Here is a 19,004-nt window from a genome sequence, read left to right as displayed (position 1 = left end):
ACAAAATTCAAAGCAATAGCCTATAGTTTTTGTTGCTAGCCGAGGTTTGAGGGGTTGAAAATGGGTTCTTATAAACCATCGGCATCAAATATGAATGGAGAAAAAGCAATAATTAAGGCATGTCCTAGCACTTGGAGAACGTGTACATTTTGGTATTAGAATACAACGTACATTGTTTTATCACATAATGATGCGTGGGTTTTTGTAAAAGTAAACTCTTAAATTACTTTTTTAAGTATAAGTACGTTTATAATAAGAGTCTATTATTTACATGTGTATAACAATGGAAAAGGAAAAAAAGTTGGTTGGAATTTTGACAGTGTTTGGAGAGCGACTAGGATGCAGGAAACGTGAGTGGGTTGTGACTGCTATAAGATGGTAGTGGGTTTGATGATGATGACTCACGCCGGCAGCTTTTAGTACTCTCTTTCTCTTTCTCTCTCTCCCCCCTCTAACACCAATTGGCAGTTGGGCACGCCTGCTCCCACTCATCAAGAACATGTAAAATTCATTTTCTATCTATTGAGTTTTTTATTTATTTATTAATTACTTATTTCTAAAAGAATGAAAAGCTACTCCTACATGTTTGAATCCTTTTATTTCTAATTTCTCTATTCCTTATAGGGGTGTTCATCAACCGATCCAAACCGATTCAAACCGCGAAAATCGAACCGAAAAACCGATAACCGAATAAACCGAAAACCGAAAAAGTGAAAACCGAAAAAAAATCGCAAATTTTAATTGGATTGGATCAGATTTCGGATGGGTTGATGAAAACCGATCCAATCCAAACCGATCCAATATATTAATTATCCTCTACCTACTTGTTATTTCTCCAATCATAGCCCAAAAATTTCTAAACTCAAGACGCATTAACTCGTCAACTAAACCCAAGAAAAAACTTAGTCACGTCTCATCAACTATAGAATTGTTTACTGATATTTTTGTATTTCAAATTTATTTTTTTTTACAAAATCAATATATACAAAAGATGTTATTTGCACAATAATCATGAAACTAATTTTAGGATACTCAAAAAACCGAAAACCGATCCAATCCAAACCGAAAAAAATTGGATTGGATCGGATCGGATTTGAAAAAAAATCTAAACCGAATGGATGATTACATGATCAAACCGAACGGATTGGATCGGATGAGTTTTGCTTCCAAAATCGATCCAATCCAGACCGCGAACACCCCTAATTCCTTATGAGTAGAAGTTAGGCCAAATAAATTTTAAGAAAAATTTTTATAATACAAAAAAAATTATAATAAAGAAAAAACCAAATACTCATTGGAGAAGCTTTTTTTAAGCTATTATCAATTTTTCTTGAATTGTGTGCTATTTTTTTAAAGAGTAAATACTTTTTTTGGTCCTCAGCAAATTTCACGATTCCCGCTTTAGTCCCTAGCAAATAAATAGGCCCATCGTGGTCTCTAAGAAATTCAAAATGGACCCATTTTAGTCCTTTTAGGGACTAATATGGGTCTTTTTTGAATTTGTGAAGGACCACGATTTCAACTAAATGGGTCCATTTTGAATTTCTTAGGGACCACAATGGGTCTTTTTATTTGCTAGGGACTAAAGCGGGAATCGTGAAATTTGCTGAGGACCAAAAATGGTATTTACTCTTTTTTAAATAAAGAGCCATAAAGATAGATAGAGAAAGACTTTTTTCGAAATATATACTTTTAAACTAAAAATTTTATATAATCAACAAAAAAAAAAAAAAACTTTTAACTTGTTTAAAAAAACTTTTTTTAGCTTTAATTAAAAAGCTAAATGTAGCTTTTAGTTTAAAAAAAAAAAATGGATCCAAATATGCTTTCTTATTTTTCATCTTTCGTCAGAGAGAATAATATTCTAAGCATGAGCTAGCTAGGCCACGACCCTACAATATTTTTCAAGTTATATATTGACTGAGAAACTTATCTCAGACAATCACTCCTCTCCATAGCCATTTTAATAAAGAAGCCCCCCTCCCAATAAAAAAGAATAACCTAGAAAAGGAACCCAACCCCACTTTCATTCCCCGCAAACATCGATTACACAAAAAGGAATGGAAATGAAATTATTCTAGAACTGCTACGGTAGCATATATAAAATGCACTTCCCCCCAAATGAGTTGCATGTCATTTATTTAATATATATATGAATGTCATTTTACATATTTAAAAATTGATTAAACATAATTAAGGTAGTGGAGTAATCTACTAAATTAATCAAGTTGGTTGAATTTTGTTTCTATCTAAGGCGTCGGCTACACCTACAACCCTTCACCATTCACCATCTATTTTTTTTTTTTTTTATAAAAATTAACCTATTCTTGTAAGGTAAGTAGAATCTATCCAAATTGAACAACAACATCTAATCATTGTTGAATAGTACCCCAATTCCCACTGTTAAAAACACGTCACTAGTGCCATATATTTGCTTGTGCTGAGAAGCAAGTAACAAGACTCACACTAACTAGTACAGTTTATTGATGTGAGATAAAATGGATACCTTGTTTAAACTAGTCAGTTTTCAAAATCAAAATCAACCTGATCCATCTCTCAACTCCACCACCAGCAGAACATCTAGCAGCTCTAGATCCTCCAGACAAAACTATCATCATTATAATTACCAGAAAGAAGACGAAGAATGCTTTAACTTTTACATGGATGAAGAAGACTTATCATCCTCTTCTTCCAAACACTACTACCCTTATGATCAGCCACACAACGCATTCACCACCGCCTTTAACACAACCACAACCACAAGCACCACCCCTACCACCACCACTGATTACTCCTTCTCACCCATCCTTGACTTCAACTTGGAATATTCCGGCAACAAGTGGGCATCCAATATCCTCCTCGAAACCGCACGCGCCATTGCCGACAAGAACAGCACACGAATCCAACAACTGATGTGGATGCTCAACGAGCTAAGCTCACCGTACGGTGACACAGATCAAAAGCTCGCCTCTCACTTCCTCCGAGCCTTGTTCAGCCGCATGACCGATGAAGGAGACCGAAACTACCGAACCTTAGCTTCGGCATCCGACAAAACATGCTCCTTCGAATCAACAAGGAAGATGTTGTTGAAGTTCCAAGAGGTTAGTCCCTGGACAACCTTCGGCCATGTCGCTTCCAATGGTGCCATCTTAGAAGCCTTAGAAGGTAACCCAAATTTACACATAGTTGATATAAGCAACACGTATTGCACCCAATGGCCAACCTTACTCGAAGCATTGGCCACTCGCAGCGACGAAACACCGCACTTAAAGTTAACCACCGTGATGACCGGCAGAGCCGGTCACCCAATCGCGGCGGTTCAGAAGGTCATGAAGGAAATAGGTACAAGAATGGAGAAATTCGCTAGGCTTATGGGTGTTCCTTTCAAATTCAATCTCATTCACCATTCTGGTGATCTTTCTAACTTCAACTTTGAAGATTTAGATATCAACGACGACGAGGCTTTGGCTATTAACTGTGTGAACGCTTTGCATTCTGTTACGGCCGTTGATAACAACCGTGACGTGTTGATATCTTCTTTTAGGAGGTTGCAGCCTAGGGTTTTGACCGTTGTTGAAGAGGAAGCTGATCTTGATGTTGGTTTCGATGGGTTTGAGTTTGTGAAAGGGTTCGAAGAATGCTTGAGATGGTTTAGGGTTTACTTTGAGGCATTGGATGAGAGCTTTGCGAGGACGAGCAGCGAGCGTTTGATGCTTGAACGTGCGGCGGGGAGAGCCATCGTTGACTTGGTGGCTTGCTCTCCTTCTTTGTCCGTTGAGCGGCGGGAGACGGCGGCGCGTTGGTCGCAGCGTCTGCATGGAAGCGGGTTCAATACTGTGCCGTTCAGCGATGAGGTTTGTGACGATGTTAGGGCGCTGTTGCGGAGGTACAAGGAGGGTTGGTCTATGGCACAGTGCTCCGACGCCGGAATATTCTTGTCGTGGAAGGACCAACCGGTGGTGTGGGCCAGTACATGGAGGCCTTGACGACATGGCTTTTGAACGTGAATGGCTCACACGTGTTCTTCGCTTTTTTGGCACGTGCGTTGGGATTGGGAGTTTTCAGTATTGGGCTTTCCTTTTTCTTTTCTTTTTTAAACAAAATCAAATATAAGTTTGGTAAGACAAGGATTAAAGGACGTTTGTTTGTATTGAAAAGGAATTAAGTAAATTAGTTTTGTTAACATTTTATGATTGATTTTTTATTTACGAAAAAATAGGTTGTGCCTTGCATACTATACTGTATGAACTATATATGTGCATATGGGAATACTCGTGAGTCGTGATCATTTTATTATGAATATTAATTAACTAGCATACAACTCTTTCAGTACGATTATAACCGTGGTGATCAGACCGAAAAATTAATAATCAAATTAATTCAAAAAAAAAAAAAAAGCACTTGTATATTTTAATTGAATTTGATCGATTTTTGATTTAGTTGGTGAAAACTGATCTAATATATTATGTATTTATTATTTTTGAAATATAGTAACTTAGAATCTTGTTGTTTTGTAGGCTTGAAATTTTTGATGATATTGATAGCAAACTATCTTGTTTTAGTTTTTATTTTCTATTAATCTATTTTAACTCTTAATGAGTTTTAAGACTTGTTTTAGTTTGAAGACTTAAATTTTTTAGTGGTTTGTAATTTTGAATAACTTTAATTTATTTTGATATAATTAGTGATTTGTATGGCTGAAATTTTAAATTTTTCGAAAATCGAAAATCGATACAATTCAAACCGAATAAAATTGGGTTGTATCAGATTTAAAAAAAAAATGTCCAGGATAATTAAATGATCAAACCGAATGGATTTGATCATATTATTTTTGCTTCAAACCCAATCCAATTCAACCCACCTAATAATATTTAACTTCTTTTATGAATTCATTTCCACGGTTTACTCAGTTTCTTTTAAAATATTAATTATTTTGAAGGAAATATTTTATTTACAAAAAATTTAAAAACAAAAATTTTATTTTAAACTTTATTCTTATTTTTTAAATGACAAAATACTAAAAAAGTAAGAAGATAATATAGTTAATCATAATTATATTTCTCTAAACCCAAATATATTTATTAATTTAATAATTTTTTAATTATTATAAAAAATCTTAAATGGATAATATTTTAAAACAGAAGTAGCAATATTTTACTCTCATATAACCCGTTGTTATATATAATTTAAATTTATAGATTGAAGCATATTGACTTAGTTCAAGTGGCATTTTCCTTACAGATGCATGGTTCTGGTCCCAATTAGACCGGAGATGAGGTGCATAAATGTTTGTGTCCTTAACTAACTGCAAAAACATAATTAAGCTCAGCAATGTGCACATTATCTTGTATTTTGATTTTGACAGTTTTAAATATCTTGTTTTCGATCAAGAGTTAGTCTTAGCCTACCATAATGATTTAATTTCTTTTCACAGATGCGTCCAAATTATGTGTTTGGCTTTTGTTGTGTTATAACGAAACAAGACCATCTTATTCTTGTACAGTATAAAAATAACAAGTTTTATATCAAATCTTGATCATTGATTTGTTTCAATCTAACGGCTCAAATATATAATAAATTATAACTGTTAGATATAAATCTGATTAACGACCAAGATTGATAGTGCAATGTTGTGGACTCAACAAGTGCATTAGTCGTACAATTGATAAAGTGTAATGAGTAAAAGTATCGTTTCCATGAGGATTAAATTTCAACCACTAATTCACTATTTACGTTTAAGTTGGACAATTGATTAAGAGAATTGAATAAAAATTTAAACTAAATAACAAAACAATAAAGCAAAAATCGAGTTACTTCGATTTTCCTCAATCTCCCATTTATGTTATAAATTAAAACCCTTTATTTAATGTCCTTTTCATATCGTCAATCGATTCTCCTAAGTTAATTAGGACTCAATATCCTTTGACATCCTAATTATTCACTCTTTTTAAAGAATCTTATATAGTTCCTCATTGTTCTTCAAATAAAATAAGCATTAAACGCAAGAATCATCAAGATTGCATAATCCCTATGTCTATCCCTAGAATCATAAAAATTAACGATGAATTTACTATGCAAAGTTCATTTACCAATATTCCTATTATCATACACTCATTCTAGATCAATCTATAATATCAAACTCATATAGAAAGCATAGAGAAAAGATAAACTAATACGATATAAAAAGAAAATTTAACATTAAAGATTATTCATAACATAAAGATTTGATTAAGTTCCATCTAGCCCTAATTACAAGAATACTAGCCTAACATAGTAGAAACATGAAATCAAGAAAGCTTCCCCAAACTCCATTGGTGTGATGGCATGGTGAATTTTTAAGGTTTTCAGCGTAATCTTGCCTCTGACTCATCTCTGGCTCTCAAAAGCATGAAGAATACACCTTTACGATGGAAACTATGGGTGTGTTTGAAAGTGTTTTAGTTTTTTTGTTTTCAAAAACTGTTTTAAATATGAATTTTAAAAACTGATTTTGAGAATAAAAAAACTTGTTTGAGTGTAGTTAAATTAAAGTTATAAAGAAGTTGTAATTATTTACAAAAATGTCATTAATGAAATTTTAGAATTACAAAAATGCCATTAATGAAATTTTAGAATTACAAAAATGCCATCTAATATTTACGAAACTGCCATTAATGAATGCTGATAATTACGATTTTGCCACCACCTAAAAAAAATCGCAAACAGCGGTGGAGAACATCCTCAAGTTGTTTTGGTTTTCTGGTTTTAAAAACAAAAAAAGAGTCATTGTTTTGTGAAGCGTTTTGCAAAACAATTATTCCCAAACAGATTTTTTAATTTTTTTTGTTTTAAAAACTGTTTTTAAGAACAAGAATCAAACAGACCCTATGTCTCTAGTATCTAGTGATGTCAAGAACTCAATAGTTCCTATGAAGAATAGCTTAAATAAGTAAAGGAATATTTATTTTAGGTGAAAACCACATAATGGGTCTTAACTGGGTCACAAACAAGCGTTAAAATGGGCTAAAGCACGTTAAAACGAGCAATTTTTCACGTACTAACATGTTAAAATGTGCTATGGCAGAAAAATTGGCATGTTCTTCGTTTTAGCGCGTTAAAATGCGCTAACAACACTTTGAAACATGCTCTTTTTATAGCGTATTTTTTTGCATAACTTGAGCTATACTCATTTGATTGATGTGATCTTAGTTTCGTTGGAAAAATAAAATAAATATCTACAACTTCTATGAATAACACAAGATCCAAATTCATTATCTTTGATACAAAAAATTGGCCGAAAGACAGATTCAAGGAGATTTTCACCAAATTATTGCTTCTCATTTATCGCTTTAAGTTATTCTATAGCTTAACTATTGCTCAAATGTTCCAATTCAACTCAATTGCCCCAAATAAGAAAAACTCATTCATATGAGTCAATAATTCAAAGTTAATGCTTTTTAACCAAATAACTTTAAGTTTTCATGTTTTTGACTAAATATAAAAGTGATTTTAGTCCTTTAAAACGTGATAAACTATGAATTTATCATGTAACTTACTGTTGGGAACTCGATTCTCTTAAGCTCGGCTTAACAGCTTTTTTGCGGAAGTCAGTCAACAGGATCCTGGGTCTCGGATCTTGGCAATTACCTCGGCCTGAACTTCACCAGGTCGAGCAACGCAGCGGAAAACAAAAACACAAACAGGAGAGAGAGAGAGAGAGAGAGAGAGAGAGAAAGGGAGAACACAAACTATTTTAACGTGGGAAAACATTCTCCAATGAAGAAGTAAAAATCCACGGGACCTAGTCCAGATCAAACGTCCACTATGAAAATAATGGATTCAAAGAATCAAAATACACCAATATGGTGGTTAACACAACCTTTCCAACACTGGTGATAATCAAACTACCCTAGAGATGTTTCACTCAAAATCTCTCTAGAGATTTCTCAAATACAAAGCTTAAAGCTTTGCTCTCAAATCTCTCAAATAATTTTTTCTCAAAATTTTCTCTCTAACCTAGCCTCCACCCACAACTAATGAATATATACATAGAGGAGGTGAGATCTAGGGTTTAGGGTTTTTAGGAAACCCCTCAATGGGCTTGGACTCAGCATTGAAGGAGGAAGCCCAACAAATCTCCCCCTCCGACTTCAATGCGTCGGCTTCAGCATCAACCCGGCTCTTTCACAGCAGTCTTCAAATTTTCTTGTTGGAACCGGCTTCGTCATCATGTCGGACCAATTTTGGTCAATGTGCACTTTGACGAGTTCGAGCTCTCCACCTTCCACCACATCCCGGATCCAGTGATACCTCACATCAATGTGCTTAGTGCGGGAGTGATAGGTCGAATTCTTTGCAAGATGGATTGCGCTTTGATTGTCACAACCTAGCTCGTATTTGTCTTGATCATGGCCGAGTTTCATGAGGAACTTCTTCATTCATAGCATCTCTTTGCTTGCCTCAGTAGCTGCAATATAATCAGCCTTAGTTGTCGATAGTGCAACACATTTCTGAAGTCTTGATTGCCAAGAGACAGCTCCTCCGGAAAATCTCATCATGTATCCCGTCTCGACTTTCTCGAGTCGAAATCTCCCCCTAAATTAGAATCTGAGTAGCCTTGCAACTCGACTTTGCCTTCTCCAAATCGGAGGAATAAGTTGGTCGTACCTCGGAGGTACTTGAAGATCCACTTCACTGCTTCCCAGTGCTCTTTGTCGGGGTTTGATAGATACCGGGTTATTATTCCAACAGCATATGCCAAATCGGGTCTAGTGCAAACCATTGCGTACATCAAGCTTCCAATGGCAGATTGGTATGGGATCTTCAGCATCTCGTCTTTGTCTTCATCAGATCTCGGACATTGCTTCTGGTTCACCTTTATGTGTCCGGCTAGGGGGTGCTCACTGTTTTGGCTTTGTCCATGCTGAATCTCTTCAGAATCTTGTCAATATAATCTCTTGACTTAGCCACAGTAGCTTCTTTTGTCTATCTCGGATAATCTTGATTCCAAGAATCAGCTTTGCAGGGCCGAGGTCCTTCATTGCGAAGGACGAGCTCAACGCCTTTTTAGGGCGACTATCCTCGATTTGTCTTTCCCTATAATAAGCATGTCGTCAACATATAACAACAAAATCAAAAAATCTCCAGCCTCATACCTCTTCACAAATACGCAGCGGTCAACTTCTATCTTCTCAAACTTGTAATCAGTCATGAATGATTCAAACTTCTTGTACCACTGCCGAGGTGCTTGCTTCAAGCCATAGAGGCTCTTTTTCAATCAACATACCAAGTCCTCTTGGTCTGGAGCTCGGAACCCCTCAGGTTGCTCCATATATATCTCTTCTTCTAAATCACCAGGAAGAAATGTCGTCTTCACGTCCATTTGTTCTACCTCGAGGTCCATCGAAGCTGTCATGACTAACACGATTCGAACCGAGGTCATTTCCACCACAGGAGAAAAGATCTCCTCAAAGTCTACTCCTTTCTTCTGATTGCAGCCTTTCACTACAATCCGGGCTTTGTATCTCGGCTTCTGCCCGTTCTCTTCGTTCTTAATCTTGTAGACCCATTTGTTTTTCAGAGCTCGTCTCCTTTTTGGCAACTCGGTCAGCTCATAAGTCTGATTCTCGTGCAAAGACTTCATCTCGTCTTGCATTGCCTTTTTCCATTCTTCTTTCTCTAAGCTCGTCACAACCTCATCCTAACTCTGAGGCTCACCGTCTTCAGCGACAACGGTGTATTCATCAGATGGATATCTTGTAGAGGGTATTCTTTCTTGAATTGGATATCTCTGCTGTTCTTCAGCTTGAGAACCTGGTTCATCATTCTCATCCTGAATTTCATCATCAAGTCGGACCTTAGTGTCAGCTTGTTGCTGGTCATCAATTTCTTCATTCTCTTGATTTCCCCCCCTGCTTCAGCTCGGACAGGAGGATTGGATTCTTCACGTCTGATAGTAACCCGGACTTTGGGCTTCGAGATGTCATGAATGTTCTCATCTTCATGAAAGATCACATCTCGGCTTCTCACTATCTTCTTATTGATTGAATCCTAAAGTCGGAACCCGAACTCACATCTCGGCGAACCAAGATAGATGCATTCTTTTATCTTTGCATCAAGTTTTGCCCTTTCATCTTTAGGGATATGCACAAAAGCTCGGCATCCAAACACCTTCAGTTGATTATAGGTCGCTTTCTGACCTGTCCAGACTTCTTCTGGAATTTCTCCTTCAAGTGATCGTGATGGTGAGAGGTTTATTAAATCAACAGCAGTTCTGACAGCTTCTCCCCAGAATGAGTTCGGCAATCCGGCATTGGATAGCATACTTCGGACCTTCTCTTCAATAGTCTTGTTCATCCTCTCAGCAAGTCCATTCAACTGTGGAGTCTTGGGGGGCGTCTTCTCAAGTCGGATCCGGCCGCTCTGCAATATGCATCAAAAGGGTCGCAATACTCGCCACCATTGTCAGATCGGACCACCTTCAATTTCTTGCCAATCTCCCTTTCAACCATAGCATGAAATTCTTTAAAGGATTGGAGTACCTGGTCTTTAGACTTCAACAAATAAACTCACACTTTGAGGGAGTGGTCATCAATGAATGAAACAAAATATTGAGCTCCTCCAAAAGATTTCTCTGACATGGAGCAAATATCAGTATGGACAAGGTCAAGAATATACCTGCGTCTTCTGGGTTTATCCGGTCTCACAAAAGAAACCCGGTGCTGTTTTCCAGCTAGGCACTGCGTGTAACTCTCCAACGCTTGGCCTTTTAACCCGGTCAATAATCCTTTCTTGTTCAGGATTTGGAGCCATTTCTCACTCATACGGCCGAGGCGCTTGTGCCATAGCTCCAAGCTAGGTCCATCTCAGACAGAATTGGCTTCTCCGCCATTGATCTTTCCTTGCATCACGTACAAGGAGCCTTCCTTCTTACCTCGGGCCACGACCAAGTTTCCCTTGGCCAGCTTCCATCTAACACTACCGAAGTAGTTCACTAACCCGACATCATCAAGCTTGCCTACCGAGATTAGATTCAATCGCATGTTAGGAACATGCCTTACATCTTTCAACACAAGTCGGCACCCAATATCTGTGGTCAGGGTTACATCACCGACACCAACAATCTTGCTGATCACTTGATTTCCCATCTTCACGACTCCAAAATCACCACCTCGGTAAGAGGAGAAAAAATCTTTGTGTGGAGTAACGTGGAAAGAGGCACCAGAGTCAACAATCTAGGTGCAGTCATCGTATGCAACATTCAAATAATTATCCTCACCAAGGAGGAATATCTCGACATCCGAGTTGGCAGCCACAGTAGTGGTGCTCTTGTCTTCCCTCTTCTTGAGAATAATCTGATTCGGCTTCACAGAGCTGTTCTTCTCGTCATTCTGTAGTGTCCAGCAGTCTAGCTTCTTATGACCTGTCTTTCCACACTAGAAGCACTTTAAATCATATTTCGACATTGACCGACCTCTGGACTTTCCTCTTCTATCATGATCTCGACTCCGGCTCTTGCTTCTACCCCGGGAGTCAGATTTCCCTCTATTCTCAACAACGTTGGCCTCAAACGTGCTCAAAACACCTCGTTCTGTTCTCCTGGCTTCTTCATTCAGGAGACTATCTGTTACGGCATCCATCTTCAATTTTCCATCTGGAGTCGAATTACTCAAGGTGACCACCAAAGTATCCCAGCTTTCTGGCAGCGAGCTCAACAGCAGCAAAGCCTGCATCTCGTCATCAATTTTCATCTCAGCCTTTGGCAGCTGATTCACAATACCTTTGTAGGTGTTGAGGTGTTCAATCATGCTCATGTCGTCCCTATATTCCAGCTGCACAAGTCGACGAACCAGGTGTGCTTTGTTCTTGGGAGTCTTCTTCTGAATCATGGACTCCAGCTTCGTCCACAACTCGTATGCGTTCGTGAACTCGGACACGTGCTCAAAGAGACTTTTGTCTATATATTTTCTGATTGTAGCTACCGCCTTACGACTCTGAATCTCTCACTCCTTATCGGTCTTACCTGTCGGTCTCTCATCAAGGATAATGGGCTCATGTAAATCTTTACAATAGAGATGATCTTCCATCATCGGTCTCCAATAGGTGAAATTTTCTGCAGTCAGATTGAACATTTCTCCATCATGGATTATGCCACTGGTCTCCATCTCGTCTCCCTCAGAACCCGTCGAACTCGAGCTCTTATACCACTGTTGGGAACTCGGTTCTCTCAAGCTCAGCTTAACAGCCTTTTTGCGGAAGTCAGTCAACAGGATCCTGGGTCTTGGATCTCGGCAATTACCTCAGCCTGAACTTCACCAGGTCGGGTAGCGCAGCGAAAAACAAAAACACAAACAGGAAAGAGAGAGAGAGAGAGAGAGAAAGAGAACACAAACATATTTTAACGTTAGAAAACCTTATCCAATGAAGAAGTAAAAACCCACAGGACCTAGTCCAGATCAAACGTCCACTATGAAAATAATGGATACAAAGAATCAAAATACACCAATGTGGTGGTTAACTCAATCTCTCCAACAATGGGGATAATCAAATTACCCTAGAGATGTTTTACTCAAACTCTCTCTAGAGATCTCTCAAATACAAAGCTTAAAGCTTTGCTCTCAAATAATTTTTTTCTCAATTTTTTCTCTCTAACCTAGCCTCCACCCACATCTAATGAATATATATAGAGGAGGTGAGATCTAGGGTTTAGGGTTTTTAGGAAACCTCTCAATAGGCTTGGACTTAGCATTGAAGGAGGAAGCCCAACACTTGTACCGGTATAAAATGATCATAATCCTAACGAAACATATATGATATAATATTTAAGGATATTAGAGTTTTACAAATAAACAAAGTCTTACAAAATGTAATAAACTGGAAAGTCATCAATGAATTGAATAATCAAAAAGTATCAACAATTTACAGAGGAGGACCTATTAATAGTATTGGTCCTAGATGAAATGAATCGGTGCAAGTCCAACCATGTGGACAAAACTGTAAACTAACTATAACAGTGAACTAACCATGACATAAGGTAAACTAACTGACTATAACAGAAAGTAGTTAAGACTATAACAGAAAGTAGTTAAGATTGATATCTATCACCCCCCTTCAAGTTGGAAGGTATATATCTATCAGACCCAACTTGGAAATGAAACCGTGAAATGGACTAGGATGAAGAGCCTTAGTGAAGAAGTCTGCAAGCTGCTGGGCAGATGGAACTGGAAACAAGCGAATGAGACCTGAATTCAACTTTTCGCGGGTAATGTGGCAGTCAAGCTCTATATGCTTACTGCGTTCATGGAAAGAAGGATTTCGAGCTAAGTGGATGGCAGCATTATTGTCACAGTAAACTGGTGAAGGATGTAGAAGAGGGACACCAAGATCAGTTAAAAGAAAAGTGAACCATTGGATTTCACAAGTCAGGGCAGCCAAGGCTCGATATTCTGATTCGGCTGAAGATCTGCTAACAGTGCTTTGCTTCTTTGATTTCCATGAGACTAAGGCAGAACCAAGGAAGACACAAAAACCAGTAGTTGATTTCCTGGTATCAGGGCAAGTGGCCCAGTCAGCATCAGCAAAGCTGAAAAGGTGCAAGCTGTTAGTAGAAGGGAAGAAAAGTCCCTTTGCTGGTGACCCTTTCAAATAACGTAAAACCCTGATGGCTGCATCAAAATGAGGTTGCATTGGATTGGCAACAAACTGACTAAGTTGCTGCACTGCAAAGGAGATGTCAGGGCGTGTGTTTGTGAGGTACAATAAACGGCCTACAAGGCGACGATAGGATGCTGGATCATGATAAGGCTTGCCTTGATTCTGATGTAAACGAAGAGTAGGTTCCATTGGGGTGGATGCTGGTTTAACTCCAAGTAACCCACTGTCCGTTAACAATTCAAGGACATATTTTCTTTGATTGAGGACCAATCCTTTTGTGATCGAGCAGCCTCAAGTCCAAGGAAGAATTTAAGAGGACCTAAATCCTTGATACAGAATAGGTGATCCAGATGTTGCTTAACACGGTTGATCTCATGCATATCATTTCCTGCCAAAAGCAAATCATCCACATAAACCAGTAAGGTAGTAAATGAGCTACCTGTGATTTTGATGAATAAGGAATGATCACCAGAAGACTGTTTATATCCAAGAAGTTGTAATTCTGCTGTTAATCGAGAGTTCCATTGTCTACTAGCTTGTTTAAGGCTATAGAGAGATTTTTGAAGCTTACAAACCATGTGTGGATGAGGACAATGCACTCCATTAGGGACTGACATGTACACTTCCTCAGAAAGGTCACCATGGAGGAAGGCATTATTAATATCTAATTGTTCCAAGTGCCAATTTTGAGACACAGCTACTGCTAAGAGAAGACGAATGGTTGTAAGTTTAGCAACCGGTGAGAAAGTCTCGAAGTAGTCAACACCCTCCATTTGGTTATATCCTTTTGCTACTAAACGGGCTTTGTAGCGAGCTATAGAACCATCGGCATTATGCTTGATCTTGTAAACCCATTTTGATCCTATTGGTCGTTTTCCTGCAGGCAGATCAACAAAGTTCCATGTTTTGTTTCTATTGAGTACCTCAATTTCTTCATTCATAGCCTTTATCCATTCATCGGATTGAGAGGCTTGTTGGTAAGTAGTGGGTTCAATAGAAGCACTAATATTATGACAAAAAGATGAATGTTTACTAGAACATTTTCCATAGGATATAACAGAAGATAGTGGATACAAACAACCTGATGTGGAGTTGGGTGTCTGCTGGACTGTGGCTGACAGATTGCAATGAAAATCCTTCAAATGTGTGGGAAGCATCCTTGGTCTAGTGGAACGTCTAGGAATGATTTCTGGAAGCAAAGCATCTACTGCAGTGGGAGAAACAGGCAACACAGTGTGTGCATTCAATTGATCAAGTGAATGTCCAGCTACCAATTCTGAGTTGAGTCCTGTTGGCTCAATAGGTATTGAGTCAGTATCCTGATTGTAAGAGACAACATCAGTTTCCTTGACATAAGGAACATCATATGGGTTGCTAAGATCACCTCCTAGTGGCCAGGGAGCATGAGGAAATGACTGTTCCTCAGTGAAAGGAAAATGCTGTTCATAAAAGATAACATTCCTTGAGAGGAATATCTGTTTGGAACTGATATCATAAAGTACAAAGCCTTTCACTCCATCCTTGTGACCAAGATAAACACATTTCCTTGCTCTAGGGTCAAACTTTGAACGATTACCTATAGTTGTAGAAGCATAAGCTAGGCACCCAAAAAAGCCTTGAGATGCATGATTGTTGGTGGCTCAGCATATAACAATTCAAATGGTGATTTATTTGCTAACACAGGAGTGTTCAACCGATTAATTAGATGAATGGCATGCACAATACAGTAAGACCACAAACCATGAGGGATTTTACTTTGGAAGAAAATTGCTCTAGCCATGCTCAATATATGTTGATGTTTTCTTTCCACTACTCCATTTTGCTCAAGAGTTTCAACACAAGAAGTCTGATGTGATATGCCTCTTTTATGAAAATAATCAGTCATCAAGAATTCTGGTCCATTGTCACTACGAAATGCTTTGATGGTTCTGTTAAATTGATTTTCAATGAGAGATACAAATGATTGAATGTGATTTCTCACCTCTGATTTGGCTTTCATGAGAATTCCCCAAGTAAAACGGGTATTGTCATCAACTATAGTTAAAACATATCTATAACCATGTATTGATGGAATTGAACATGGCCCCCATATATCAACATGCACAAGATCAAAAGGGGAAGCTGAACGTGTATAGCTAATAGGAAAAGGTATTTTTCTTTGTCTTGCTAAATGACAAATGTCACAAGGGTCATCAATGTTTTTACATGCAATAAAAGGAAATTGGAGCATCATTGCTCTTATTACAGCTTTGGAACAGTGGCCCAAACGTAAATGCCACACATCATCTATACAGTTTTTAATAGCATAGCTATTTTTAGAAAAATCAACTATTCTCTCTGTCTTCACATTGCCTTCCTGAGTATGGATGGACTTATCTTCACTGTTGGAAGTTTGTTTAAGGACATACAATCCCTTGTCTAACTCAGCAGAACCAATCATCTTCCTTGATGGTTTCTGCTGAATGATGCAAATTTGATGCTGAAACAATACATGGCAGTTAATGTCATGAATAAGCTTGTTAACTGATATGAGATTCACAGTAAACCCTTCGACATACAGGACATTTTTCAAGGTCAAACAGTCTGTGAGCATGGCTACACCAGAATAGTGAGAGTATACAACATTTCCATTTGGTAGAGAAATTGGAATGGCATCAATTTTCATGACATGACATAAACTTGCATAACAACAAGTAATATGATCTGTTGCTCCAGTGTCTAGAATCCATGGGATTGAAAAATTACCTTGAGATTTTGATGCTTCATCGCTTATGTTGAAAGCCTTAGTGTGCACCAAATTACTCATGTGTGTAGTTGAGTTTTGTTGCTGCATTTGCTGCTGAATCATGTCAAGTATAGCTTGATATTGACATTTGGTAAAGCTGTCCTTTCCTTGATCAGCCAAGTTGATATAGGGTAATGCTTCTGCTCCTTGATTCTCATCCATTACCCCAGCTGCATTTGCTCTGTGTACAGGATTTCTCTGCCTATATCCTGGAGGATACCCATGTTTCTCAAAACATGTGTCAACAGTATGGCTAGTTTTCCCACAGTGAGTGCATAGCCTAGATGATCCTGTCCTCCCTCGTCCTGCTATGAACCCACGACCTCTGCCTCGAAAGGTTCCTCGTCCTCTTGCATAATTCTGATCAGCAGAATTGTAAAAAACTTTTGGAGCTTCAAACTTCGGAACAGTACCTTCCAAGTGCGTGATTTGCCTCTCTTGCTGAGTCACCAACGAAAAAACTCGATTCACATTAGGTAACGGGTCCATTAGCATGATCTGAGATCTTACATGAGTGAATTGATCATTTAATCCTTTTAGGAACCTGATGGAGTAGTCTCTGTCACGAATCTCCTTGACTTGTGTAGCAATCAAACAACATGGTTTAACACATCTACATGTAGGTGTAGGTTGCAAAGCTTCAAGTTCATCCCACAGTATTTTTAGCTTTGTGTAATAATCACTAATGGAACTATCACCTTGTTGCAGCCTGTAAATATCATCCTGTAGATCAGAAATTCTAAAAACATCACACTGTGAGAAGCGTTCCTTCAAATTATTCCACACATCAACTGCACAATCCATCCAGAGAATGGATTGCGAAATAGAATCAGCAATCGATCGGTGTAACCATGAAATCACCATGGTGTTGCACCTTTCCCACGCAGCAAACTTAGGATCTGAAGTTTCTGGAACTGAAATCGTTCCATTGACAAAGGAATACTTATTCTTTGAAATCAAAGCCATTTTCATGGCTCTAGCCCAGCCATGGTAATTTCTCCCACTCAATGGTGCAGAGACCAACACAAGTGAAGGATTTTCACTTGGATGAAGGTAATAAGGATTACCTGGATCTGAAATATCAAAAGCGGAAGCTTCAGAAGTGGAGTTCTGATTCGCCATATCACCTCTCTCGATGAATACGATTTACGAAGATGAAAAGGAACAGCAAAAATTTGAACGGCGATTATCAGAGCTCCACATAGAGCTCTGATACCATCTTACAAAATGTAATAAACTGGAAAGTCATCAATGAATTGAATAATAAAAAAGTATCAACAATTTACAGAGGAGGACCTATTAATAGTATTGGTCCTAGATGAAATGAATCGGTGCAAGTCCAACCATGTGGACAAAACTGTAAACTAACTATAACAGTGAACTAACCATGACATAAGGTAAACTAACTGACTATAACAGAAAGTAGTTAAGACTATAACAGAAAGTAGTTAAGATTGATATCTATCACAAAGTTTTGGGATTTTTATGCCACCGAATCTTAGAACGGCCTCCAAGTTAGGTTTATGCTTTGGGAATCCATAAAAAGGAGTATAGCACATTAGTTGCATAAGGGTTTTAGTGGCCAGCACGCTATGCTTGCAATGGTCTTCTTTTTTAATGGCCAAACCGAAAAAGAAAATGGTCTTCTTCTTTTTTTCTTTTTCTTTTTAACAGCATTCCTCCCATTCTCTCTATAGTTTAAAGTCTATCATCTTTATATATGACAAAATTTTAGCTTTAACCTCTGTGTGCCCCCTACAAAAGCCTAAACTTTTTCATGAAGGCAAGGGTTCATTGGAGGTACCTTCTGCCCATGAAAGCCAAATCAGTAGTATGTACATAAACAATGAGATGGAAAAAAATTATTGAGTAGTGGGTTCGTCTTTTTAGGGTTGCATGCATATCTTAACTTAAACTTCTGGTGGTACTTGCCCCCTCCAACTTAACATATCAACTCTCCTTTTGCACCTTTTCCCCCTCTTTTGAGTTAAAAACAATTATAGTTGCTTTCGTTTAGTGTATTTTTAAAGAGAGTTTGATGCTGGCCCATACCCTCAACATGTTTAAGCTTTAGTATCCTTTTTCTATAGCAATGACAACAACCAGCTTATGCCTTTTATGTTTTTATGGGACCAGGTTCAAGTAGAAAGATAACTCAAGTGTTTAATTTCCAACTCATAGTACGTCAGGATTTTGTTTCTCTGTCTGCATTTTCTATTTTGAAACAAAACTCCTAGATAGCGTTTGGTAGAGGAGAAATTTTTTTTATCTGAGAATCTCGATTTTTAAAAATATGATTTTTATATTCAGTTTACGATAATATCTGAAAATTTAAAATTTAGAAAAATTCAATTTTCCGAAAATCCTGAAGAATACCGCATACCAAACGCTCCATAGTTCTTCCATCCGACAATAATGGAATAACTTCATATTGCTATTTAAAAGATAAGCAATAATGAAAAAGAAGGAAAATTAACATCAAACTTCTAACTTCATTTTTTTTTTTTGGCTCGGGACTTGCAATTGAAATTAAAATGATGTGACATCTCCTACTCATTTTTGGATTATATTTTACATGTTGTGGCTT

At 37.8% G+C, this 19,004-nt stretch overlaps 1 protein-coding gene across 1 annotated transcript; it reads left to right on the top strand.

Annotated features, from left to right (window-relative positions):
* Positions 1-2,498: 2,498 nt before the first annotated feature.
* On the top strand, positions 2,499-3,986 carry LOC133308871 (protein SHORT-ROOT-like). The gene has a single exon (XM_061509607.1). It carries the CDS (start codon positions 2,499-2,501, stop codon positions 3,984-3,986), a length of 1,488 nt encoding a protein of 495 aa, XP_061365591.1.
* Positions 3,987-19,004: the final 15,018 nt, after the last annotated feature.

This window comes from Gastrolobium bilobum, unplaced genomic scaffold (genome assembly GCF_033153095.1).
Source record: "Gastrolobium bilobum isolate Gb01-03AN ecotype WA unplaced genomic scaffold, APGP_CSIRO_Gbil_v1 utg5503, whole genome shotgun sequence".
NCBI lineage: Eukaryota > Viridiplantae > Streptophyta > Magnoliopsida > Fabales > Fabaceae > Gastrolobium > Gastrolobium bilobum.
Note: the sequence above shows the minus strand (reverse complement) of the source record. Positions and strands in the feature narration are given on the sequence as shown.